We start from the raw sequence: 27,825 nt of genomic DNA, 5'->3' as shown, positions 1-27,825 counted from the left end.
CATAGTGTTTCTGCTTTGCTATAGTGTATTGACGAGGCAGTAAACGTAAATATTATTTGACTGCTACAGCTGCAATATACAGATTAAACATACTTTATCTACAATCTACATATGTATCTCTGTATATATTATTCGAAATGGAAGAGTTAGGTTCATCATAGAATATCAAATAGGATATGGAATATATTGTGGTGTCTTTATATAAAAAATGTATGTGAAATTAAAACAAAAAGTATCAGAAAAAAGATTATTTTGCTGTAATCATGGAGTAACAAATTCTATCAAATTTAATAAATTTAGAATCTGCTAGAACTAAACTTTAGTACAATGTTAAGAAATTAAATTCGATACTCGTCTTAAACTAAGAATAATATTAAACTAACCGTTGATGTTGCTGAACACTAAAATTTGGCTTAAATCATTTCAGAATCCTTAAAAATTACTAATTAAGTAAATTAATAAGCGTCCACCTTATGTATACGTTGTATAAATTTTAACGAATGAAATAGTGAATAAATGAACATTGCGAATACGGAACATGAGAGGTCAACAAAATATTACAACATATTTATACAAAATTTAATAGTTCCATATTGCATTAGGCTGTATCATTGCAATCTTTTACTTTTGAATGGTAGGTGCAGACTGACTGGATGATTTCGAATCACGCATAGAAGCGCTACGTTTTCGTTTTAGTTCTTCTTGACGTACATTCTTAGCTTCTTTCTGCCGCTGTGCTAACAGCTTCGCATACTCTGCTGCTTGTTGCTTGCGAGCCAAGCAACGCCTCCTCTTTAGAGCCAGTCTATGCCTCTTCCTCTATATAAAAATATTTTTATTTTATAATAAGCTCCATACTTTTGGAAAAGTTTTAACCAAAACAAAACAACAATATGTTTCAGATACATATATGTACAAACCTGGAGTGTAAGTGGGGTAACAAGACGATGAATTTTAGGGGCTTTCGACCGCTGTGGTTTACCATCTATTTGAATTGGTCGTTTCACAACAAATCCACGGACATCATCTTCCTTGGATAAATTAAACAACTTGAGAATTTTGCTCGCCCTCTTGGGTCCCAATCACCGTGGGACTTCCTTGTGAGTTAAATCCGGGATATCCTGTAAAAATTTAATCAACCTCTCCATTAACTGCTTCGCTGTACACTGAGAAAAAGTGCCATTTACATAACACAGTTTATCAAATCAAGAGACTACATTTAATTTTTCTCGTTTATAATAGTATCGTAAGATAATAAGTCAATTCTAAGATACACCCTGAAACATGGATAATACATAGAAAATACAGACAAATTAATACCTTTTCTCCTTTTTTGACAATGACGAGAGCAAGAACTGAAAGGTTGGAATCGACTATGCATCCACGGACAGATTTACGTTTACGCTCACCATCGCGTCTAGATCTATAGCATGAATGTCCCTTTGAGAGCAGTAAACGTACGCGCCCTAGATACAAGAATTTTTTAGAAATTAAAATCAATGCATTATACCAAATCTATAAAATTCGTAAACTCATAAAGCTGTTACAAATGAAATTAAAATAGGAAATGCTTGTATTACCATTAGTCAGAACACCCTGTTTCATAGGGAATCCTTGTTTGTCATTGCCGCCCGAGATACGAACGACATATCCTTTCCATTCGTTGCCGAGAGCATCAGCCTCTACTTCTGCGCCCATACGCTTTTCATAAAAAATTCTCAGCTTATGCTCATCGGAGATTTCAAACAGTTTCTGACATCCTGTTGCAGGATATGATACGTTCAACTAGAAAACACATAAATATCTTACAGAATATGCAAAGATTTAACAGCCTTTGTCAGTTTATTCAATGTACATGTACACGTGTAACAAATCTTATATATACATAGCTAAATAGAGCTTTATCAAAAGGTTAGAACAAAAATTCAAAATACAAGGGGTATAGTAAGAAAGTCGTGCTTACTATGCTATAAAGTAACAGTAGATACAACACCTTGTAATAAGGCTTCAATTGACTTATATTTATAAAGTATTTTTTGCTTGATAATAATCATAAAATGTATTCACAAAGGTTGACCGTTTATACTTGTACAGTAAAATATAGGTTAAACGTCTAAGACATTTTAACGAGGTTATGCTTACTTTCATAGTATAATAATGAAAATTGTAAATCTTATTGCTCTATATGAAGAAAATTTAATTATTCCTCGTTTGGATATGACCTGCTTTGTGTTCCTTATAATGTCAAAGTTAAATAAAATATGTCATATTTTAATATCGGTTAAGCTGACAGATAAACGAATGTTTTTTAAATTAGATATATCTAAAATTATTCATAACATTACAATAGATAAATTTTCATGGAAATAGTTTGTAATATTTGTTAGATTTTTAAATTTACATTATATACGTACCTTCATTGTGACAAATGTGAAGCAATACGGAGACCTATAAACGGAAAGACCGTATATCGCACTCGCGGACACTGAGTACGTAGTAGTATCCGACACCGGATATCCGATTTAAGTTCAACGAGTTGGGCTCCTCGGACATCGAAACGGTCGATCGCATCAGGTATCTCGGAGTCGTCATTGACTCCAGTCGGAGGTTCGATGCGCATATCGAGATGGTGTGTAACAGAGCCGAAAAGTTAATAGGAGCACTTAGGGGAATTCTACCCAACATCAACGGGCCGCCCAGCTTGGCTCGTAGGCTCTACTACAATGTGTGGGAGTCCATCGTAACTTACGGAGCACCGGTGTGGGCTAGAGCAGCGAATACCGATAAGAACAGGAAAAAGCTGAAACGTGCACAACGAACGGCCCTGTGCATAACAACGACGGCATACCGTACCGTCTCCCACGCGGCACTTTGCGTGTTGACCGGGAATCTCCCGATTTACATAAAGATAAAGATGCTCGGAGAGACCTACGAGAGGAACAAGATCCATAGGTCCAGGAGTGGCACGGATGACGACTGCAAGCTGAAGGAGGAACTGGAGGCGATTCGCAAGAAGGCCCAAGAGGACTGGCAGAAGGAGTGGAACAACTACAAAAAAGAAAATATCACAAACAAGCTAATACCGAGTGCGCTGCTATTTACCAAAAAGAAGATGGACATCGATCACCACACCATGCAGCTGCTAACCGGGCATGGGAGCTTCGGTGTCTATAGGAAAAGGATTGGCAGGGACAGCGACAGCAACTGTCTCGACTGTGGAGACCCGAACGACGATGCGGAGCACGCCCTCTTCGCGTGCCCGAAGTGGACGGACAGAAGGATCGAGCTGGAGAACGCTCTGGGCGGGAAGATAGACGTGGGCAATCTGATCGCCATGGCGACCGCCAAGGACGAGAGCTGGAATAAATTCAGGCAATTCTGCAAGACCGTCATGTGTCACAGGAGGGTGACAGCGAGGGCCTGGGAGGAAGCAAGGAGGAGAACGAGCGAAACAACAACTACGCGGGGCAATGAGGGCAAGAACATGAAACAACGAAAAACCGCAGAAGGAGACCAGCCCAGTATTCTGAACTGGCTGAGAGGACGACATGAGCAGTAACTGCCCGAAGAAGCAGATACTACGGGGCACGAAAGGACAACCCTGATGACTGCCGACAGGTTTTACCGGGGTTGTCTGCCCCCCAAGCGGAGGAAGAAGGAGGAGGGGTTTTTAGTGGGTATGGCAACGACATCCGACCGACTCCCACATAACCCAGTGATGCGGGTCACTGGGCATGCGTAATAGCATTTTCCCCTCCCCACGCAAAAAAAAAAAAAAAAAAAAAAGTTCAACGAAATATTAAAGTGAAAATAACAATAAACAAACTCTGTACAAATCTGTAAACAAATCATATTAATATTTATGTTTACATAGTAATTACTTAAAACTAAGTAAATTTTTAATGCTAAATTAGTTCATCAACGAATTATATTTCTCTGACAGACAGATGTGAAGAAAATTAGAAACATTTCTTTTAAATATCTAAAATAATACTAATGCGTACATACATATTTTATTACATAGAAAATATATAAATGCAAGAAGAAACGTTATTGTTTCTTTATATTTAAAAGATAAGTAAATATCCAAATATTTTATCAAAACTATATTTATATTGTTGCCTATTAGAAAGAATTAGTTTTTAGCTCCGGAATAGTTCTTTTGGAAAATTGGAAATTGTGCTTGAGTACATGCGTAAATAACATTATTAAAATAGATTGATCGTATATGACGATATATAAATAATGGATAAATAAATCGATAGTAGAATCGCGTTTTACGCGTAATTTGGTGTTTTACACTATGACAATAACTGATATTTTGTAGAAAGATAACGGAGCGCATTAAGTTGTCATTATACAGATGATTATACAGATATTATACAGATGATTTGGACATTCATATGGTTATAATATGATTAAATTATTATTTTGTACTTTATTAAAATTTTAAATTGTATCAGCAACAATATTTATGAATAAATAAAAAAATTAAAAATTAAATTCACTCCGGTCTCTTTATTGGTCAATCATCGATAACATCAACAAAATTGATACTTAATGTACAAATAATGAGATTATGTAGATTACGTTTATATATGTCGGATTGGCGTTAAGATTAGAGTTAGGGTTAAGGGCGTGAAACGAATCCCTGTTGGCGCTAGACGTGATCATTATGCAATAGAGGAGATATTTACTAGTTCAAATATGACTATGATGGAATTGGACAAGTAATCGCGATAATTAGATACTCGAGAAGCTAATGAAAATGATCCTAGGCTCAATAACGAATCCGCGGTCAACGGTATGACGAACTCTACTTTTCTTCAGCGTCTAAGTTGTACTCAGTGTTAATGCATGGGGCAATCACTACGTATCTGAGAGTTACTTGAATCGTCTTTGAGATCGTACGGGAGAGTGGTTCTCCATCACGGTAACGCTGTCGAGAAAAACTATGATGGGTGTGCCTAAGGGCACGAAATCATCGGATTCGTGGAGAAAAGCCTTCGTTCGGAAAGTGAGGGAAATTTTTTTTTTTTTATTTATTAGAATATTTACAATCAATTCTCGTTGAGAATTTTCAGTAACTTAATTTGGCGTGATACAATGACATGGATTATAATAGTTTTATATTGTTGATTCTAGTAGAAACTAAGGATTTAATCTAGAGGGTATTTTCTTTTTAGTCTGCGGATCTGGTCCGTCGTGTCTAATAGTTGGGTGATTAGTGGGTTGTGGTGGTTGTTGACTCTTGTGTTATATCTGCTTCTGGACTTGTGTATTTCATCTTTGACTGTAGGTATCTTGAGGTCACGGTGGATTGTTTCGTTGGTAACATACCAGGGTGCAATTAATAAGGATCTTAGCGTTTTCGATTGGAAGCGTTGGAGTATTTCGATGTTGGAATTACTTTCTGTTCCCCATAGTTGGATTCCGTAGGTCTAGACAGGTTTTATTACGGCCTTGTAGAGGGTTATTTTGTTCTGTATGTTTAGTTTGGAGCGTCGGCCCGTGAGCCAATAGAATTTTCTTAGTTTTTCCTTTAATTGCTTTGTTTTTTCTGAGATATGTTTTTTCCAAGTTAGCCTCCTGTCCAGGGTCATGCCCAGGTATCTTACGGAGTCCTTGCTTGGGATTATTGTGTTGTTAATGGTGACCTGGGGGCAGGTTTGTTTTCGGAGCGTGAAGGTTACATGTGAGGATTTTTTTAGCGTTTATTTTGAAGCCCCATTTTTGGAACCATTTTTCCATGGAGTCGAGACTTCGCTGGAGAGTGGATGAGGCAATTGCCGGGTCTGCGTGGGTAGCTAATAGTGCTGTGTCGTCGGCAAATGTTGCTATTGTTACCTCGTTTGATATGGGTAAGTCGGCAGTGTAGATGGAGAACAGTAGGGGTCCGAGGACACTACCTTGTGGTATGCCGGATTCTATTGGGAATGTTGCGGAAGTGGCATCTAGACATTTAACTATGAATTGTCTGTTGGTTAGGTAGGATTTTAAGATGGAGTAGTATGGGTGGGGTAGGATTTTTTTAAGCTTGTAGAGTAGCCCTTCATGCCATACTTTATCGAATGCCTGTTGGATGTCTAGGAATACCGCTGAGCAGTATTTTTTCTTTTCAAGGGTTTGGCTGATCATGTGGGTTATGCGGTGGATTTGCTCTACTGTTGAGTGTTGTTTTCGGAAGCCGAATTGGTGATCTGGGAGTGTTTTCAATTCTTCTAGTAGTGGAAGTAGACGATTCGTGAGCATCCTCTCGAATAGTTTAGACAGGGTAGGTAAAAGACTGATTGGGCGATAGGAGCTGGTTTCATATATTGGTTTACCGGGTTTGGGGATGAGGGTGATCAGTGAGATTTTTCACGCCTTAGGAAAGTGTTCAAGGCGGAGGATGGCGTTAAAGATTGATGCGATGAGTGCAATCCCTTTTATGGGAAGTTCCTTGATTGCTTTATTTCCTATTAGGTCGTGACCTGCTGCTTTCTTGGGGTTTAGGCGACTGATTGCTTCTATGATCTCTGCAGAAGTGAAGGGTTCAATAGGAGGGGACATTTGGAAGGGAGTGTGCAGGTATTCGGTGACGTCCGCTGCAGCTATGGAGGAATGGGGTTGGAATACTTCAGTCAAGTGTTTGGCAAATAGGTTGGCTTTTTCTATAGGGCTACGCGCCCATCCACCCTGCGGACGGCGGATTGGAGGTATTATTTGTGGGGGGCGCGTGAGTTTCCTGGAGGCTTTCCATAGTGAGTAGTTAGAGTCGGCTGTGGGGGACAAGCTGGCGAGATATTTGTGAAAACGGTCATTATTGTAGTTTTTTATGGTTTTGGATAGTTTTCTAGTTGCGTTGTTTAGTTTGCGTTTGTCCTCCGGTGTTCTATGCGTCTGCCATATCCTTCTTAGTCTACGTTTTTCTGCTATTTTTTTTAGTATGTACTGGGGGTATTCGTGATTGCTGATGGACGTTTTTGCCGGTGTGGAGACGCGGATAGCGTTTATTATGCTCGCGTTAGGTATTCCGTGGCTGCTTTGATTTCTTCATTGGTTTTTAGTGAGGTTGAGGCTGAAGTTGTGTGGGTAAAGACTTCTCTAAAGAGCTGCCAGTTGGTGTGTTGGTTATGAATGGAGCTATTAGGTGTATTCTCGATGATAGTTGAACTGACTGTTACTATCACGGGGGAATGATCAGAGGAGAGATCAGCCGAGGAATTGATTTGGACGTGTCTTGACGAGATATTTTTAGTATGAGGAAATCAAGGAGATCGGGTATTTTGTTTGTGTCGGTGGGCCAGTGTGTGGGTTCGTATGTGGTAAGGTAGTTGAGGTTGTTGGTTATTATGCTGTTGAGGAGGTTTTTGCCTCTTACTGTAACCAGTCTGCTGCCCCATTGGGTGTGTTTAGCGTTGTAGTCTCCTCCGGCTATGAATCTATTGCCCAGGGTGTCCAGGAAGTTGTTGAAGTCTTCTTTGGCGATGGAGTGTCTGGGAGGGCAGTATACAGCTGAAGTGGTGATTGTACCATGACAGTCTTCTATTGCTACGTTTGTTGCTTGGAGGTAGTCTTTCTGGAATGGTTGAAGTTCGTAGTGCTTAATGTTTGATTTGATTATGATTCCGGTACCGCCGTGGGCCTTTCCGCTGGGGTGTTGGGTGTGGTGGAAGTTGTAGCCGTGTATTTTGAGGTAGTTTTTGTCGGTGAAGTGGGTTTCGGATATGAGCATCACATCGATTTGCTGTTGTTTTAAGAATAGTTCTAGTTCAAATTTGTGCTGAGCTAGACCGTTGGCATTCCACAGAGCTATGCGTCTTGGTTTTATTTTGTGTTGGGGCGTATTAATTTATCCATGATGAGTGTTAATAGCGATAGCAAATTGTTTATTTGCTCTGATTGTTTCTCTATTAGCTTTTCAAGCCTAGAGACGTTGTCTGTATGAGCTGGGGGCACTATTTTGGGGAGGATCACTGTGGCTATTTGGTGTATTTCGAGTGCCTTGTACCGCTTGGGCATAGGAGGTTGAGGGGGTGGTGAGTTTGGTAGGGCTGGGTGTTTGATTGGTTGGGGGGATTGGGGTAAAGGTGAATTTCGGCGAGCTGGGTGTTTGGTAGTTTACCTCTTTTGTTCTAAGTTTGGGGTACTTGTTTGAGTACAGAGTTTTGTAGGCTAAGCAGCCTTTGTAGTTGGCAGGATGGTCACCTTGACAGTGGATGCACTTCGCTGGGGTTTCCGGTGATTTCCTGCATTGGTCGGTGGGGTGTGTTCCTGCACATTTGACGCAGCGGAAGGTATGGTTGCAGTATTTCTGCGTGTGCCCGTATCTTTGGCACCTTTTGCATTGCACTATCTCCTTTTTGATTTGCGGTGGTTCGAATTTTATGATGGCGTTCATTAGTCGACTGGTGTTGTAGATTTCCTTGTTGTTGGGTTTCTGTTTTAGATCAATAAAGAATAGGGATAACGGGTCTTTCGTGACTCTATGCCTTATGTTGCTGACATTGATGACTTTGTGGCCGAGTTTAGATAGTTCGTTTTTTAACTCGTCGATGTCTGCGGAGTGGTGGATGTTTCGTAGCACCACCCGAAAAGGTCTTTCTTCTTTGAGTTGGTAGGTGTGGAAATTGGCGTTCAGGGCCCTAAGTGTCTTGGTGAGTTTCCTGTAGGCTTCTGGATTTGTCGGCAGGATTTTGACTTGGTTGTTAGTAATCTTCAGGTTGTAGTCCTCCTTGGAGATATCTTTCTCTAAGGACTTGATCATTGTTTGGATGTCGATGACATCATTAACAAATATTGGTGGGGGAGGGGGCTTCTCTGTGCGTGTTGGTTTGGTGGCGGGCCTGCGATTTCCATGGCGTCGTTTGAGGATTCCAGTATTGCGAACCTATTGTGGGTGTTGATTTGTGTTGTTTGCTGTTGGTTTGAGTTTGTGTTTGGTGATTCAATTTTGCGTTTTTTCGCCTTATTGGCGTCGTTGGCGCGTGGGGATCTGCTGCACTTCTGCCACGGGGGGAGTAGTGCGGGGTAGTTGTAAGTTTGCTCGGGCGAGCCTGGTGGTGATTGCTGGGCCATCATCGAGCTAGCTATTTCAATATAAATAACTAGTCGTGAGGCTATGAGGCAAGGTTCGGGTTGGGGTTAGGTGCGTAGGCTTTTCTTCTCTCTGGCGGATAGGAAACACTTGGGAGGATAGGAGCACGTTGTGTTCACTTTCGACGGTTGGGTGACACGTGTTACTTTCGAACTTCACTGGGCACTAGAGACACGTCTGCACGCTTTGGCACTCAACAGCGAACTGGATACTGATGGTGAGGTGAGTTTTTGGGGTCTAGGTTCTTGTATGGTTATGTCCTTGGGTCTCAGTTTTGGATACTTAATATTATGTAGTGTTTTATAGGCTGAGCATCCTTTGTAGTTCGCAGGATGCTCTCCTTGACAGTGGATGCACTTAGCGGGGGTTTCAGGGGATTTAGTGCATTGTCAGTGGGGTGATTACCTGCACATTTTACGCACCGGAAGTTATGGTTGCAGTATTTCTGCGTGTGGCCGTACCTTTGGCACCTTTTACATTGTACTATTTCTTTCTTTACAAGAGGTGGTTCGAACTTAACTATGGAGTTGATCAGCCGGTTGACGTTGTAGATTTCTTTGTTGTTCCCTTTTTGTTTTAAATCTATGAAGAATAGTGATAGTGGGTTTTTTGAGATTCTATGTTTAATGTTGCTTATGTTTGTTACCTCATGGCCAAATTTTGAAGTTCGTACTGTAGTTCATCTAGGTCGACTGAGTGGTGGATGTTGCGTAGCACCACCTGAAAAGGTCTTTCTTGTTTGAGCTGATATGTGTAGAATTTTGCGTTTAACGTTTTTAGCAACTTAGTTAACTTTCTATAGGCATCTGGGTGGGTCGGCAGAACTTTCACGTGGTTGTTGTTAATTTTTAACTTGTAATCCTCTTTGCTGATGTCTTTTTCAATGGTCCTTATCATTGACTGTATGTCGATTACGTCGTCAATGAATATTGGTGGAGGAGGGGGAATTCTTTGGGTATGGAGATTATTTACCTTTTCGGTTGTATTCATGGAGTCTTCCGTAGTCTCCAGTATTGAGAATCTATTGAAGGTTTTTTTTTTTTTTTTTATTTATTTATTGAAATTCACAATTTGTCCAATTTGGACATTTGGTGGAATGTTTTAACAGTTAAATTAGCATGTTGGTGGCTACCCCCAGCGGGGTACCATCCTCGTGTATGCTAGGTTATGTCCTTTATGAAGTCTGCTGGGTGCTTCCTTTTTAGCCTTCTGTCCATGTTTATGGTTTTGTACGTTTCCGCAGCTAGCCGATTTGGGTGTGTTGCTATTCTTGATTTGTATTTTTCTGAGTATCTGCTAATTTCTTCCTTGACCGTTGGGATTCCCAGGTCCCTCCGTATGTCTTCGTTTCTGACGTACCAAGGTCCGTTTACTATTGTTCTAAGGATTTTAGCCTGTATTACCTCTATTTTGTTTATATGGCTCATTGTTGCCGTTCCCCATAATGGTATTCCGTACGTCCAGATTGGTTTTATGATCGTTTTATATATTTTTAATTTATTTTCTATGCTTAATTTGGATTTTTGGCTTGTTAGCCAATGCATTTGTCTCCTTGTTTTCTGTATTTTTTCTACTATTGATTTGATGTGTAGTTTCCATGTGAGTTGTGTATCTAAGTGGAGTCCTAGGTATTTGACATGCTTTGTTTGTTATATGCGTGCCGTTCAATAGGATGTTTGGTGGTATCTTTTTTCGTAGCATGAATGTAATATGGTTGCATTTATTGGGGTTTGCTTTTATTTGTTTTTCTTGTAGCCAATTTTCTATTTTTATGATATGTTCTTGTAGTATTTTGACTGCCGTTTCCGGGTTAGTATGCCTGACTAGTATAGCTGTGTCGTCCGCGAATGTCAATACTGTGCTGTTGGTAGTTGTTGATATGTTCGCCGTGTATAATGTGTATAGTATTGGGCCTAGGACGCTTCCTTGTGGTACCCCGGCCTTGATGTCTTTAACTTGAGAATGTGTGTCCTTGATTTTTATTACGAAGGTTCTGTTGCTTAGGTAGGATTTTATTTTAGGATTTATTTTAATTGGTGTATTTGCTCCGGGAATTGTTTCCTAATTGTTTGTAGTAGACTTTCATGGTTAATTTTATCGAATGCTTTCTCTATGTCTATAAAGAGGGCTGTGCAGTATTCTTTATTTTCTAGTGCTACTATTATTTCGTTTATAAGCCTGTGCATTTGCTCTATCGTGGAGTGTTTGTTTCTGAAACCAAATTGGTGATCCGGTATTAGTATTTTTGTCTCTATTATTGTTTTTATCCGGCAATATATTATTTTTTCCGGTATTTTGGAAAATACTGGAAGCAGTGATATTGGTCTGTAAGATGCAGTTTGGTGCAGGTCTTTGCCTGGTTTATGTAACATTTTGATCTGTGCTAATTTCCATGGTTTGGGGAAGTATTGAATTCTTAGAATTGCATTGAATATTATTGTCATTATGCTTATTGCTTTTGGCGGGACGTTTTTCAAGATTTTACCATTGATCAGGTCGATTCCTGGTGCTTTGTTGTTTTTTGTTTTATTAATTATGTTTCTAATTTCTTGTGCTGATGTTTTAGGTATGGTGTATTCCTTGTCGGTTGTGGTAATAGTGGTTTGTGGATCCTCCTCCGTATGACTTTTGAGGTTGCTGTTGTTGATAATGTGTGGTGTGAATGTGTTGCAGAGGTGATTGGAGAATTCTTCAGCTTGTTCTTCGTTGCTTCTTGCCCATGTGTTATCTGCTTTTCTGATTGCTGGGACGGGTATTATTGGCTTCCTTATTTTTTTCGTGGCTTTCCATAGTGAGTAGTTGGTGTTCTCGTGTGTGGAGAGTGTCCCTATGAACTTTGCGAATTCGTTATTGTTGTGCTCCTTTATTTTGTTTTTTATTTTCTTTGCAAGTTTGTTTAAGTGTTTTTTGTTTTCTCGAGTTCTGTATTTTTGCCATTTTGCTTTTGCTTTTCTTTTTTCTCTCATTTTGTCGAGTATTTCTTGCGGAATTGTTATTGTTTGTCAGGTGGTTGATTCGGGTGTAGTGGTTGTCCTTGCTGCTTCTTGAATAATTGCTGTCAATGTTGCTACTGCCTGTTCTATGTATTCAGGAGTTTTTAACGGGATATTGCAGGTTATTTTGCTTTCTATTATTTCTTTGATAGTTTGCCATTTGGTGGTTTTATTGCATAATGTTTCTGCTTTGCTATAGTGTATTGGTTTGTTTCTGTATTCAATTATTATGGGTGTATGATCGGAGCTGAGCTCGAGGTTGGGTGTTATTTTTAGTTTATTTGTGTTTAGTCCCCTTGTAACTGCAAAGTCCAGAAGATCTGGTTTTTTGTTCAGGTCAGTCGGCCAATGTGTCGGTGTTCCTGTGGATAATATATTGAGGTTATTATTTCTAATGTATTTTTCCAGTGTTCTGCCTCGAGGTGTAATGTTTCTTGACCCCTATAGCGTGTGCTTTGAGTTGTAGTCTCCCGCTGCGATGTACTTGTCCCCTAGGTCCTGGAAGTATTCTTCCCACATTTGTGATGTTATTTTGTGTCGCGGAGGCACATATACTGCTGACAACTGGAAGTAGTTGCTGCTAGTTTGAACTGTAACGGTGGTTGCTTGTAAATATTCTTTGTTAACTTGGCTGTGTAGATAATGTTTGATATCGTTTCTGACTATCACTGCTGTCCCTCCGTGAGCTTTTCCTGAGGGGTGTTTGGTATCATATATGGTGTAGTATGGTATTTTCATGTAGCTTTTTGTAGTGAAGTGTGTTTCTGAGACAAGTAGTATGTCTATATTGTTACTGTATATGAATGTTTTAATTTCGAGGGCCCGTTGTTGTAGGCCGTTTGAGTTCCAGGCTGCTATTTTTAGAGTGTCCGTTTTTTATTTTTTGCTTAGCACGTTTGTAATTAGTTGTAGCATGACTGTGATTTGTTGGGTTTGCTGTCTGAGTACTGCGTTGTGTTCGCTTATCATTCTGGTTAGCATTTCGGTGTTCTTTATGGATTGTTTGAGCAGTTCTTTGATTTCTGCATTGTCATTGTTACTATTGCTGTGGTATTGGTTGTGTGTATGTGTTGATTTGCTGGTTACTTGAACGTAGCTTAGACCACCAATATTGTTGGTGCTGATGGGTTTGGTGTTTGTTGCTTGCTCTGTATTTGGTATTATTTCAGGTTTTGTGCTGTCCTGTTGGGCTTGTGTGTTAGTGATTGTCTTCGTAGGGGCGGGAATAGTTTACGTTGTAATTGTTTTCTTACTTCACATCCTTTATAGCTGGCTGGGTGGTTTCCGTTACAGTTATAGCATTTAACTTCTTCTATTTTTCCAGAATATGGACAGTGTATAGTTAAGTGGTTTTTTGCGCACTTGACGCAAGCTGGGCTTCTGTTGCAATAATTTTTAGTGTGTCCGTATTGTTGACACCGCATGCATTGAGGTATATCTTTTTTGTGTCGTGGTGGTTCCACTGTTACCATTGTGTTTAATATTTGTTTGATATCATATATTTCCTTGTTGTTGTTTCTGGGTTCCAGTTCTATTAAGAATAGTGGTAATGGTTGCTTTGTGTCGAATCTTGTTATATTGTTTATTGTTCTTGTTTGATGACCAATTTTTTCTAACTCATCGCTTAGTTTATGTATGTTCGTTTTAGGATGCAATCCTCTTATGACAATTGTATAACTCCTTTCAGTTTTAAGCTGATACGTGTGGTAAATAGCATTTTTTTCTTTTAATGCTTTTATAACTTTCCTAAATGTTTCTGGGGTGTTTGTTTGTATTTTTACTTGTTCCAGTTTTGTTTGCTTTATTGCGTAGTTGTTTTTCTCGTCTAGATTATTTAGTAGATCGATGAGCGGGTCTATTATTTGGGCCTCAACAAAGATTGGTGGTGGTTTTGTAATATGATTTGTTTGGATTGTGGTTTTATTTATGGGGTCAGCGTCTGTTTCTTCTGTTAGTGAGCTGAAGGAGTTGCTTAATGGTAATTCTTGCAGCCATCGCTGCTTTTCTGTAGCTGGGTTTCCTATGGCACTTATGTCTGGAGTTGTTTTGCGTATTTTGCTAGCCTTCGCTAGCTTCCAGCTTTCGTCCTAATAGTATCTTTCATAATCTGAATTGCTCTCTTCCTGTCCCCGCTGCTCTTTTGTTTCTTTTGTCTCCATGTTAATTTGTTTGTTTTTTATATAATATGTTTCCCCCTTTGTTGCTATGTTTATATTTGGTATCTGCATTGCTATTTTATTTCCTCCTCACTATCACTTTGCAGCACTATTACTTTGAAGCACTTTTTCCCTATTCACTTATACCTGGAGAGAACGACCGTTTAGACACGTCCGTCCTCCTCGGCTGCCCGAGCAGGAGTGGCATGTAGACCGTATGCCAGGGTATGCTGGTCTTAGGTATAGGATGCAGTTCGGCTTGTATCTTATCTAAACTAGCTTTCGAAATTTGACAATCATGACAGTTCTCAATGAATCGGCGAACGTACTTCGCCATCCCTTCGAACCAGTAATACTCGTATAGTTTCTCGAGCGTTTTCTCCCAACCTAAGTGCATAATTGACTGGTGCACATGGTTAATAACAGACTATCTAAAACCTCTTAGGACTATAGGTAAACAGAGAGTCCTGCCTTTTCTTTGTATCCTACAGTAAAGAGTATCGGACCGTAATTCGTATGTATTCGCGATGTCTTCCGCGAGCCCATCGTTTTGCAATTCCTTGACGATTTCCAAGATTTGAGAATCACGACGTTGTTCCGCTAATAGCCAATCTTCCGAAATTTCGGCCAGATTAACTATTTTCTCTTTGATTTTGTCGAATTTAATAGGGTCAACGCCTGTGGGGTTTCGCGAAAAGAAATCTACGTGAGCCGTCCGTTTACTTTCCCGATACATAATGTCAAAAATAAAAGTCTGCAAGTAAGCCCATCACCTATGGTCCCTGTCATTTAAATGTACTTTATTACTCGGCGCTTTCAACGAGTTGCAATCCGTGACGACAAGAAATTCCCGTCCATGTAGATAGTGACGGAAATGTTTTACGGCGTTTACGATAGCTAATGTTTCGAGTTCATAGGAGTGATATCTGGATTCCGCGGGGCTGGTTCTTTTACTGTAATACTCTATTACCTTGTTCTTACCTTCAGCTTGATGCGTCAAAATCACCCCGTAACTCTCCGAGCTAGCGTCAGTATGTAGTTCTATCGGGTAATTGGGGTTGAATATCATTAGCACCGGCGCGTCGGTCAGGACGGAAACTACCTGTTGTCTTATTTTCTCGTGTCTATCTGTCCAGGTTATATTTCGGTTATCTGAGATAAGTGCGTACAGGGGTTTCCTCATCTGTGAGAATTTAGGGATGAACTTTCGGAAGTACGAAGCTAACCCTATGAACTGCCTGAACTGTGTGACGGTCGTTGGCAAAGATAAAGAACTTAAGGTGTGTATTTTACCCGGGTCTTCATAACTTCTCCGTTATGAATCACATATCTCAAATAGAGCACCGATGTCCTTAAAAGAATGTTTCGCAAAGTTAAAAGAGAATCCGGCTTTTACGAGGGTATCTAATACGGTGTTTCAATCTTTCTCAAGCTTGATCTATCGAGTCGGCAATAATTAGGACGTTATCGAAATAAATAACAACGTACGAATGAGCGAGGTCGCCTAGGGCCTTGCGAATGGCCCTCCGAAAGAAGGACGGTGCAATTTTTCAGTTCAAACGGCATCGTTATCTACTCATATTGTCTGTCGGGGGTAACGAACGCTGTATACTTCGCTGAATTAGGATAAATAGGAATTTGGTGAAACCCGCTGGCCATATCCAGGCTAATAAAATATCTCGCCTCTTGCAATCTCGCGACTTGATCCGCAATAAGGAGTAAAGGGTACCGATCCGCGACGGTACTTTGATTTAGCTCTCGGGGATCCACTCGTAATCTATCTGAGCCGTTCTTTTTTCTTCACGAGTTACGGCTCGCAAATGGCGAATTACTAGGCCTTATAATCTTTGCTTTAATTAAAACGCTTGTTTTCTCACGTACCGCTCTTCGCTTCCCTTCGCTAAGTCTATAAGGACTTCCTCGTACGGTGGTGTTAGGATCAATTAATCATATTTCTAATCGGCCTGTATTTACGCGAATATGTAGAAAACCCGTAACGAATGAATCTTTGCATTTGTCGAGAAGAGAAATTAATCTACTTTTATTATTACCATGTACATCAGTGTCAACTTCATTAACGTCGATCTCGTTCGCAGCGGTTTCATTACAGACATTAATTATTTTCGTTTTACACATAGCGAGGCTATTCTGTGTAATGTTACGTCAAAACTCAGACTTAGAGTTCCGCAACTAATCGCGATATCATATTTTACATAACTATCAGCAAGGACATGAGAAATTATCTTCGATGTAAAAATCATTAATACACACGATGAACAAATGGGAGGCGTATGTTTAATACAAGTATTTCCTACTCCGAGCATTACTAATATGTCCGTCATTCTTTTGCCAGAAAATCTCCAGGCCACGGACTCTTTAATTAGTGAACGCTTGGCTCCCGAATCGGAGTAAAATGGAAACGACTCACCCAGATGACTTGATCTATCCGTTGGTGCTTCCAGTACGTAGAAGTCGACTCGCCACTCGTTATTGAAATTATAGTTTCCTTCCATAATCAGGTTGGCAGCTGCGCTCCATGCAGCGGAGTCGGAGCACGCGATTTTAAGAGTTAAAACGTGGTAGCGAAAAATTGTTAGGTTTCACACTCGATTTTTGCACTAGCGACTGAATTACTTGCGCACGATGATCGTAAGTTCTAGCACTGTTATAATCGGCACTGATCCCACTTCTGATGTCGGGTTGGCGTTAAAATTAGAGTTAGGGTTAAGGGCGTGAAACGAATCCCTATTGGCGCTAGACGTGATCATTATGCAATAGAGGAGATATTTACTAGTGCAAATATGACTATGATGGAATTGGACAAGTAATCGTGATAATTAGATACTCGAGAAGCTAATGACGATGATCCTAGGCTCAATAACGAATCCGCGGTCAACGGGATGACGAGCTCTACTTTTCTTCAGCGTCTAAGTTGTACTCAATGTTAATGCATGGGGCAATCACTACATATCTGAAAGTTAATTGAATCATCTTTGAGATCGTACGGGAGAGTGGCTCTCCATCACGGTAACGCTGTAGAGGAAAACTATGATGGGTGTGCCTAAGGGCACGAAATCATCGGATTCGTGAAGAAAAGCCTTCGTTCGGAAAGTGAGGGAAATTGGCGTTACTGTTAATTGGTCAATTTCCATGTTGGTGGTTAGGGAAGGGTGCTAGCCGCCCTTAAGAGAGAGTTCGAGAAGAGGAAGCGACGTTCGTGAGAAAAATAGATTTCTCCTATTTTCTCGTAGTTGGAACGAGGACTGTTTGTCTGTTTGAAGGACTTTAGTTAAACAAATCTTAAGATTTATAGCGGGTCCTCGGGCTAGCTGAACATGTACTGTGGAGACGCATCGACATCTGGTAATCATCTTACTCAAAGAATAGAGTCTGCGCGTGGCGAGGCACGGGACAGAAATCGTTGAAATGCGTACCGTCGTGCCCCGTCCCAAGTATTTCTTATAAGGAGAGCTATAGAGTTACTTCATGCCTTTGTTAGACAAAACGTTCATTCCTTGACCGCGACTACGTTCGGCGACTGGTTGTCGCCTCGAGCCTGAGCTCACTATCATAAATCTCAAATAAGTACAGTCAGATCGAATGACAACAGTATCTTAATACGGATATGGTGAAATCTAAATTACAGTACTAGGGGGCTTCCCAAAGTTCCAAAGGGAAGGTTCCGGTGTTCTTTCATCTCCGACATATATATAGTGTCTATCCAACGAGACGAGGCAGTAAACGTAAATATTATTTGACTGCTACAGCTGCAATATACACATTAAACATACTTTATTTACAATCTACATATGTATCTCTGTATATATTACTCGAAATTGAAGAGTTAGGTTCATTACAGAATATCAAATAGAATATGGAATATATTGTGGTATCATTATATAAAAAATGTATGTGAAATTAAAGCAAAACGTATCAGACAAATGATTATTTTGCTGTAAACATGGAGTAAAAAATTCGACCGAATTTAATAAATTTAGAATCTGCTACAACTAAACTTTAGTACAATGTTAAGAAATTAAATTCGATACTCGTCTCAAACTAAGAATAATATTAAACTGACCGTTGATGTTGCTGAACACTAAAATTTGGCTTAAATCATTTCAGAATCCTTAAAAATTACTAATTAAATAAATTAATAAGCCTCTACCATATGTATACGTTGTATAAATTTAAACGAATGTAATAGTGAATAAATGAACATTGCGAATACGGAACATGAGAGGTCAACAAAATATTACAACATATTTATACACAACTTATTAGTTTCATATTGCATTAGGCTGTATCATTGCAGTCTTTTACTTTTGAACGGTAGGTGCAGACTGACTGGATGATTTCGAATCACGCATAGAAGCGCTACGTTTTCGTTTTAGTTCTTCTTGACGTCTATTCTTAGCTTCTTTCTGCCGTTGTGCTAACAGCTTCGCATACTCTGCTGCTTGTTGCTTGCGAGCCAAGCAACGCCTCCTCTTTAGAGCCAGTCTATGCCTCTTCCTCTATAGAAAAATACTTTTATTTTATAATAAGCTCCATACTTTTGGAAAAGTTTTAACCGAAACAAAACAACAATATGATACAGATACGTATATGTACAAACCTGGAGTGTAAGTGGGGTAATAAGACGTTGAATTTTAGGGGCTTTCGACCGCTGTGGTTTACCCTCTTTTTGAATTGGTCGCTTCACAACGAATCGACGGACATCATCTTCCTTGGATAAATTAAACAACTTGCGAATTTTGCTCGCCCTCTTGGGTCCCAATCGCCGTGGGACTTCCTTGTCAGTTAAATCCGGGATATCCTGTAAAAATTTAATCAACCTCTACATTAACTGCTTCGCTGTACACTGAGAAAAAGTGCCATTTACATAACACAGTTTATCAAATCAAGAGACTACATTTAATTTTTCTCGTTTATAATAGTATCGTAAGATAATAAGTCAATTCTAAGATACACCCTGAAACATGGATAATACATAGAAAATACAGACAAATTAATACCTTCTCTCCTTTTTTGACAATGACCAGAGCAAGTACTGAAAGGTTGGAATCGACGATGCATCCACGTACAGATTTACGTTTACGCTCACCATCGCGTCTAGGTCTATAGCATGAATGTCCTTTTGAGAGCAGTAAACGTACGCGCCCTAGATACAAGAATTTTTTAGAAATTAAAATCAATGCATTATACCAAATCTATAAAATTCGTAAACTCATAAAGCCGTTACAAATGAAATTAAAATAGGAAATGCTTGTATTACCATTAGTCAGAACACCCTGTTTCATAGGAAATCCTTGTTTGTCATTGCCGCCCGAGATACGAACGACATATCCTTTCCATTCGTTGCCGAGAGCATCAGCCTCTACTTCTGCGCCCATACGCTTTTCATAAAAAATTCTCAGCTTATGCTCATCGGAGATTTCAAACAGTTTCTGACATCCTGTTGCAGGATATGATACGTTCAACTAGAAAACACATAAATATCTTACAGAATATGCAAAGATTTAACAGCCTTTGTCAGTTTATTCAATGTACATGTACACGTGTAACAAATCTTATATATACATAGCTAAATAGAGCTTTATCAAAAGGTTAGAACAAAAATTCAAAATACAAAGGGTATAGTAAGAAATTCGTGCTTACTATGCTATAAAGTAACAGTAGATACAACACCTTGTAATAAGGCTTCAATTGACTTATATTTATAAAGTATTTTTTGCTTGATAATAACCATAAAATGTATTCACAAAGGTTGACCGTTTATACTTGTACAGTAAAATATAGGTTAAACGTCTAAGACATTTTAACGAGGTTATGCTTACTTTCATAGTATAATAATGAAAATTGTAAATCTTATTGCTCTATATGAAGAAAATTTAATTATTCCTCGTTTGGATGTGACCTGCTTTGTGTTCCTTATAATGTCAAAGTTAAATAAAATGTGTCATATTTTAATATCGGTTAAGCTGACAGATAAACGAATGTTTTTTAAATTAGATATATCTAAAATTATTCATAACATTACAATAGATAAATTTTCATGGAAATAGTTTGTAATATTTGTTAGATTTTTAAATTTACATTATATACGTACCTTCATTGTGACAAATGTGCAGCAATACGGAGACCTATAAACGGAAAGACCGTATATCGCACTCGCGGACACTGAGTACGTAGTAGTATCCGACACCGGATATCCGATTTAAGTTCAACGAAATATTAAAGTGAAAATAACAATAAACAAACTCTGTACAAATCTGTAAACAAATCATATTAATATTTATGTTTACATAGTAATTACTTAAAACTAAGTAAATTTTTAATGCTAAATTAGTTCATCAACGAATTATATTTCCCTGACAGACAGATGTGAAGAAAATTAGAAACATTTCTTTTAAATATCTAAAATAATACTAATGCGTACATACATATTTTATTACATAGAAAATATATAAATGCAAGAAGAAACGTTATTGTTTCTTTAAAAGATAAGTAAATATCCGAATATTTTATCAAAACTATTGTGTAGTATCGAGGAAAAATTTTAGGTATACAATTTCTTTGATACTCTTTATTATTTGTAATTTATTTTACAATAAATTAGTTATACAGATATTAATGAGACAGAAAACGATGGTTGTTTAATATGGTACTAATTGTAACAATCTAACTCTAACTTGACCACTCACGCAACTGGACAACGCCAACAACTCAACCTCTCAGCTACGCTGGTAACTCACGCAACTTCACAACGCTAACTCTAACAATTCTACTCTACGACTCCTCGATTCTCCTTGATTCTCTTTGACTCCCCGATCTTTTGAAAAATTGGAAATTCTGCTTGTGTACATGCGTAAATAACATTATTGAAATAGATTGATCGTATATGACGATATATAAATAATGGATAAATAAATCGATAGTAGAATCGCGATTTACGCGTAATTTGGTGGTTTACACTATGACAATAACTGATATTTTGTAGAAAGACAACGGAGCGCATTAAATTGTCATTATACAGATGATTTGGTCATTCATATGGTTATAATATAATGATTAAATCATTATTTTCTACTTTATTAAAATTTTAAATTGTATCGTCAACAATATTTATGAATAAATAAAAAAATTAAAAATTAAATTCACTCCGGTCTCTTTATTGGTCAATCATCGATAACATCAACAAAATTGATACTTAATGTACAAATAATAACATTATGTAGATTACGTTTATATATATAGTGTCTATCCAACGAGACGAGGCAGTAAACGTAAATATTATTTGACTGCTACAGCTGCAATATACACATTAAACATACTTTATTTACAATCTACATATGTATCTCTGTATATATTACTCGAAATTGAAGAGTTAGGTTCATTACAGAATATCAAATAGAATATGGAATATATTGTGGTATCATTATATAAAAAATGTATGTGAAATTAAAGCAAAACGTATCAGACAAATGATTATTTTGCTGTAAACATGGAGTAAAAAATTCGACCGAATTTAATAAATTTAGAATCTGCTACAACTAAACTTTAGTACAATGTTAAGAAATTAAATTCGATACTCGTCTCAAACTAAGAATAATATTAAACTGACCGTTGATGTTGCTGAACACTAAAATTTGGCTTAAATCATTTCAGAATCCTTAAAAATTACTAATTAAATAAATTAATAAGCCTCTACCATATGTATACGTTGTATAAATTTAAACGAATGTAATAGTGAATAAATGAACATTGCGAATACGGAACATGAGAGGTCAACAAAATATTACAACATATTTATACACAACTTATTAGTTTCATATTGCATTAGGCTGTATCATTGCAGTCTTTTACTTTTGAACGGTAGGTGCAGACTGACTGGATGATTTCGAATCACGCATAGAAGCGCTACGTTTTCGTTTTAGTTCTTCTTGACGTCTATTCTTAGCTTCTTTCTGCCGTTGTGCTAACAGCTTCGCATACTCTGCTGCTTGTTGCTTGCGAGCCAAGCAACGCCTCCTCTTTAGAGCCAGTCTATGCCTCTTCCTCTATAGAAAAATACTTTTATTTTATAATAAGCTCCATACTTTTGGAAAAGTTTTAACCGAAACAAAACAACAATATGATACAGATACGTATATGTACAAACCTGGAGTGTAAGTGGGGTAATAAGACGTTGAATTTTAGGGGCTTTCGACCGCTGTGGTTTACCCTCTTTTTGAATTGGTCGCTTCACAACGAATCGACGGACATCATCTTCCTTGGATAAATTAAACAACTTGCGAATTTTGCTCGCCCTCTTGGGTCCCAATCGCCGTGGGACTTCCTTGTCAGTTAAATCCGGGATATCCTGTAAAAATTTAATCAACCTCTACATTAACTGCTTCGCTGTACACTGAGAAAAAGTGCCATTTACATAACACAGTTTATCAAATCAAGAGACTACATTTAATTTTTCTCGTTTATAATAGTATCGTAAGATAATAAGTCAATTCTAAGATACACCCTGAAACATGGATAATACATAGAAAATACAGACAAATTAATACCTTCTCTCCTTTTTTGACAATGACCAGAGCAAGTACTGAAAGGTTGGAATCGACGATGCATCCACGTACAGATTTACGTTTACGCTCACCATCGCGTCTAGGTCTATAGCATGAATGTCCTTTTGAGAGCAGTAAACGTACGCGCCCTAGATACAAGAATTTTTTAGAAATTAAAATCAATGCATTATACCAAATCTATAAAATTCGTAAACTCATAAAGCCGTTACAAATGAAATTAAAATAGGAAATGCTTGTATTACCATTAGTCAGAACACCCTGTTTCATAGGAAATCCTTGTTTGTCATTGCCGCCCGAGATACGAACGACATATCCTTTCCATTCGTTGCCGAGAGCATCAGCCTCTACTTCTGCGCCCATACGCTTTTCATAAAAAATTCTCAGCTTATGCTCATCGGAGATTTCAAACAGTTTCTGACATCCTGTTGCAGGATATGATACGTTCAACTAGAAAACACATAAATATCTTACAGAATATGCAAAGATTTAACAGCCTTTGTCAGTTTATTCAATGTACATGTACACGTGTAACAAATCTTATATATACATAGCTAAATAGAGCTTTATCAAAAGGTTAGAACAAAAATTCAAAATACAAAGGGTATAGTAAGAAATTCGTGCTTACTATGCTATAAAGTAACAGTAGATACAACACCTTGTAATAAGGCTTCAATTGACTTATATTTATAAAGTATTTTTTGCTTGATAATAACCATAAAATGTATTCACAAAGGTTGACCGTTTATACTTGTACAGTAAAATATAGGTTAAACGTCTAAGACATTTTAACGAGGTTATGCTTACTTTCATAGTATAATAATGAAAATTGTAAATCTTATTGCTCTATATGAAGAAAATTTAATTATTCCTCGTTTGGATGTGACCTGCTTTGTGTTCCTTATAATGTCAAAGTTAAATAAAATGTGTCATATTTTAATATCGGTTAAGCTGACAGATAAACGAATGTTTTTTAAATTAGATATATCTAAAATTATTCATAACATTACAATAGATAAATTTTCATGGAAATAGTTTGTAATATTTGTTAGATTTTTAAATTTACATTATATACGTACCTTCATTGTGACAAATGTGCAGCAATACGGAGACCTATAAACGGAAAGACCGTATATCGCACTCGCGGACACTGAGTACGTAGTAGTATCCGACACCGGATATCCGATTTAAGTTCAACGAAATATTAAAGTGAAAATAACAATAAACAAACTCTGTACAAATCTGTAAACAAATCATATTAATATTTATGTTTACATAGTAATTACTTAAAACTAAGTAAATTTTTAATGCTAAATTAGTTCATCAACGAATTATATTTCCCTGACAGACAGATGTGAAGAAAATTAGAAACATTTCTTTTAAATATCTAAAATAATACTAATGCGTACATACATATTTTATTACATAGAAAATATATAAATGCAAGAAGAAACGTTATTGTTTCTTTAAAAGATAAGTAAATATCCGAATATTTTATCAAAACTATTGTGTAGTATCGAGGAAAAATTTAGGTATACAATTTCTTTGATACTCTTTATTATTTGTAATTTATTTTACAATAAATTAGTTATACAGATATTAATGAGACAGAAAACGATGGTTGTTTAATATGGTACTAATTGTAACAATCTAACTCTAACTTGACCACTCACGCAACTGGACAACGCCAACAACTCAACCTCTCAGCTACGCTGGTAACTCACGCAACTTCACAACGCTAACTCTAACAATTCTACTCTACGACTCCTCGATTCTCCTTGATTCTCTTTGACTCCCCGATCTTTTGAAAAATTGGAAATTCTGCTTGTGTACATGCGTAAATAACATTATTGAAATAGATTGATCGTATATGACGATATATAAATAATGGATAAATAAATCGATAGTAGAATCGCGATTTACGCGTAATTTGGTGGTTTACACTATGACAATAACTGATATTTTGTAGAAAGACAACGGAGCGCATTAAGTTGTCATTATACAGATGATTTGGTCATTCATATGGTTATAATATAATGATTAAATCATTATTTTCTACTTTATTAAAATTTTAAATTGTATCGTCAACATTTATTTATGAATAAATAAAAAAATTAAAAATTAAATTCACTCCGGTCTCTTTATTGGTCAATCATCGATAACATCAACAAAATTGATACTTAATGTACAAATAATAACATTATGTAGATTACGTTTATATATATAGTGTCTATCCAACGAGACGAGGCAGTAAACGTAAATATTATTTGACTGCTACAGCTGCAATATACACATTAAACATACTTTATTTACAATCTACATATGTATCTCTGTATATATTACTCGAAATTGAAGAGTTAGGTTCATTACAGAATATCAAATAGAATATGGAATATATTGTGGTATCATTATATAAAAAATGTATGTGAAATTAAAGCAAAACGTATCAGACAAATGATTATTTTGCTGTAAACATGGAGTAAAAAATTCGACCGAATTTAATAAATTTAGAATCTGCTACAACTAAACTTTAGTACAATGTTAAGAAATTAAATTCGATACTCGTCTCAAACTAAGAATAATATTAAACTGACCGTTGATGTTGCTGAACACTAAAATTTGGCTTAAATCATTTCAGAATCCTTAAAAATTACTAATTAAATAAATTAATAAGCCTCTACCATATGTATACGTTGTATAAATTTAAACGAATGTAATAGTGAATAAATGAACATTGCGAATACGGAACATGAGAGGTCAACAAAATATTACAACATATTTATACACAACTTATTAGTTTCATATTGCATTAGGCTGTATCATTGCAGTCTTTTACTTTTGAACGGTAGGTGCAGACTGACTGGATGATTTCGAATCACGCATAGAAGCGCTACGTTTTCGTTTTAGTTCTTCTTGACGTCTATTCTTAGCTTCTTTCTGCCGTTGTGCTAACAGCTTCGCATACTCTGCTGCTTGTTGCTTGCGAGCCAAGCAACGCCTCCTCTTTAGAGCCAGTCTATGCCTCTTCCTCTATAGAAAAATACTTTTATTTTATAATAAGCTCCATACTTTTGGAAAAGTTTTAACCGAAACAAAACAACAATATGATACAGATACGTATATGTACAAACCTGGAGTGTAAGTGGGGTAATAAGACGTTGAATTTTAGGGGCTTTCGACCGCTGTGGTTTACCCTCTTTTTGAATTGGTCGCTTCACAACGAATCGACGGACATCATCTTCCTTGGATAAATTAAACAACTTGCGAATTTTGCTCGCCCTCTTGGGTCCCAATCGCCGTGGGACTTCCTTGTCAGTTAAATCCGGGATATCCTGTAAAAATTTAATCAACCTCTACATTAACTGCTTCGCTGTACACTGAGAAAAAGTGCCATTTACATAACACAGTTTATCAAATCAAGAGACTACATTTAATTTTTCTCGTTTATAATAGTATCGTAAGATAATAAGTCAATTCTAAGATACACCCTGAAACATGGATAATACATAGAAAATACAGACAAATTAATACCTTCTCTCCTTTTTTGACAATGACCAGAGCAAGTACTGAAAGGTTGGAATCGACGATGCATCCACGTACAGATTTACGTTTACGCTCACCATCGCGTCTAGGTCTATAGCATGAATGTCCTTTTGAGAGCAGTAAACGTACGCGCCCTAGATACAAGAATTTTTTAGAAATTAAAATCAATGCATTATACCAAATCTATAAAATTCGTAAACTCATAAAGCCGTTACAAATGAAATTAAAATAGGAAATGCTTGTATTACCATTAGTCAGAACACCCTGTTTCATAGGAAATCCTTGTTTGTCATTGCCGCCCGAGATACGAACGACATATCCTTTCCATTCGTTGCCGAGAGCATCAGCCTCTACTTCTGCGCCCATACGCTTTTCATAAAAAATTCTCAGCTTATGCTCATCGGAGATTTCAAACAGTTTCTGACATCCTGTTGCAGGATATGATACGTTCAACTAGAAAACACATAAATATCTTACAGAATATGCAAAGATTTAACAGCCTTTGTCAGTTTATTCAATGTACATGTACACGTGTAACAAATCTTATATATACATAGCTAAATAGAGCTTTATCAAAAGGTTAGAACAAAAATTCAAAATACAAAGGGTATAGTAAGAAATTCGTGCTTACTATGCTATAAAGTAACAGTAGATACAACACCTTGTAATAAGGCTTCAATTGACTTATATTTATAAAGTATTTTTTGCTTGATAATAACCATAAAATGTATTCACAAAGGTTGACCGTTTATACTTGTACAGTAAAATATAGGTTAAACGTCTAAGACATTTTAACGAGGTTATGCTTACTTTCATAGTATAATAATGAAAATTGTAAATCTTATTGCTCTATATGAAGAAAATTTAATTATTCCTCGTTTGGATGTGACCTGCTTTGTGTTCCTTATAATGTCAAAGTTAAATAAAATGTGTCATATTTTAATATCGGTTAAGCTGACAGATAAACGAATGTTTTTTAAATTAGATATATCTAAAATTATTCATAACATTACAATAGATAAATTTTCATGGAAATAGTTTGTAATATTTGTTAGATTTTTAAATTTACATTATATACGTACCTTCATTGTGACAAATGTGCAGCAATACGGAGACCTATAAACGGAAAGACCGTATATCGCACTCGCGGACACTGAGTACGTAGTAGTATCCGACACCGGATATCCGATTTAAGTTCAACGAAATATTAAAGTGAAAATAACAATAAACAAACTCTGTACAAATCTGTAAACAAATCATATTAATATTTATGTTTACATAGTAATTACTTAAAACTAAGTAAATTTTTAATGCTAAATTAGTTCATCAACGAATTATATTTCCCTGACAGACAGATGTGAAGAAAATTAGAAACATTTCTTTTAAATATCTAAAATAATACTAATGCGTACATACATATTTTATTACATAGAAAATATATAAATGCAAGAAGAAACGTTATTGTTTCTTTAAAA

At 37.1% G+C, this 27,825-nt stretch overlaps 3 protein-coding genes, 1 long non-coding RNA gene and 1 pseudogene across 15 annotated transcripts in view; 1 reads left to right on the top strand and 4 right to left on the bottom strand.

Annotated features, from left to right (window-relative positions):
- The first annotated feature begins 515 nt into the window (after nt 1–515).
- The window catches only part of LOC126917222 (uncharacterized), a 43,685-nt gene continuing 16,375 nt past the window's right edge, over nt 516–27,825 (top strand). For all 4 annotated transcript variants that reach the window (XR_007710887.1, XR_007710888.1, XR_007710886.1 and 1 more), the window contains exon 1: nt 516–638. This is a non-coding gene — a long non-coding RNA (uncharacterized LOC126917222). The remainder of the gene's footprint in view (nt 639–27,825) is intronic.
- On the bottom strand, nt 566–27,712 carry LOC126917208 (40S ribosomal protein S6-like; annotated as a pseudogene).
- Nucleotides 566–27,825, bottom strand: part of LOC126917202 (40S ribosomal protein S6-like) — a 30,479-nt gene continuing 3,219 nt past the window's right edge. For 2 of the 9 annotated variants that reach the window (XM_050723833.1, XM_050723834.1), the window contains exons 2-5: nt 19,507–19,711; nt 19,247–19,392; nt 18,847–19,047; nt 18,494–18,745 (exon numbers count right to left, since the gene is read on the bottom strand). In XM_050723833.1, coding sequence (XP_050579790.1) covers nt 18,548–18,745; nt 18,847–19,047; nt 19,247–19,392; nt 19,507–19,711 — 750 coding nt within the window. In that variant the 3' untranslated portion in view covers nt 18,494–18,547. Of the gene's footprint in view, nt 639–18,493; nt 18,746–18,846; nt 19,048–19,246; nt 19,393–19,506; nt 19,712–20,068; nt 20,092–20,340; nt 20,522–23,614; nt 23,638–23,886; nt 23,965–27,160; nt 27,184–27,432; nt 27,511–27,825 lie in introns of those variants that run through there. The other 7 variants (XM_050723839.1, XM_050723831.1, XM_050723836.1 and 4 more) reach the window with 7 other exon arrangements.
- Nucleotides 21,383–23,907, bottom strand: LOC126917201 (40S ribosomal protein S6-like). The gene is made up of 5 exons (XM_050723829.1): nt 23,887–23,907; nt 23,053–23,257; nt 22,793–22,938; nt 22,393–22,593; nt 21,383–22,291 (listed from the first exon to the last, which is right to left on the bottom strand). Exons 1-5 carry the CDS (start codon nt 23,890–23,892, stop codon nt 22,094–22,096), a joined length of 756 nt encoding a protein of 251 aa, XP_050579786.1. The 5' UTR covers nt 23,893–23,907; the 3' UTR covers nt 21,383–22,093.
- Nucleotides 24,929–27,453, bottom strand: LOC126917199 (40S ribosomal protein S6-like). The gene is made up of 5 exons (XM_050723826.1): nt 27,433–27,453; nt 26,599–26,803; nt 26,339–26,484; nt 25,939–26,139; nt 24,929–25,837 (listed from the first exon to the last, which is right to left on the bottom strand). Exons 1-5 carry the CDS (start codon nt 27,436–27,438, stop codon nt 25,640–25,642), a joined length of 756 nt encoding a protein of 251 aa, XP_050579783.1. The 5' UTR covers nt 27,439–27,453; the 3' UTR covers nt 24,929–25,639.

Source organism: Bombus affinis, chromosome 6 (assembly GCF_024516045.1).
Source record: "Bombus affinis isolate iyBomAffi1 chromosome 6, iyBomAffi1.2, whole genome shotgun sequence".
NCBI lineage: Eukaryota > Metazoa > Arthropoda > Insecta > Hymenoptera > Apidae > Bombus > Bombus affinis.
Note: the sequence above shows the minus strand (reverse complement) of the source record. Positions and strands in the feature narration are given on the sequence as shown.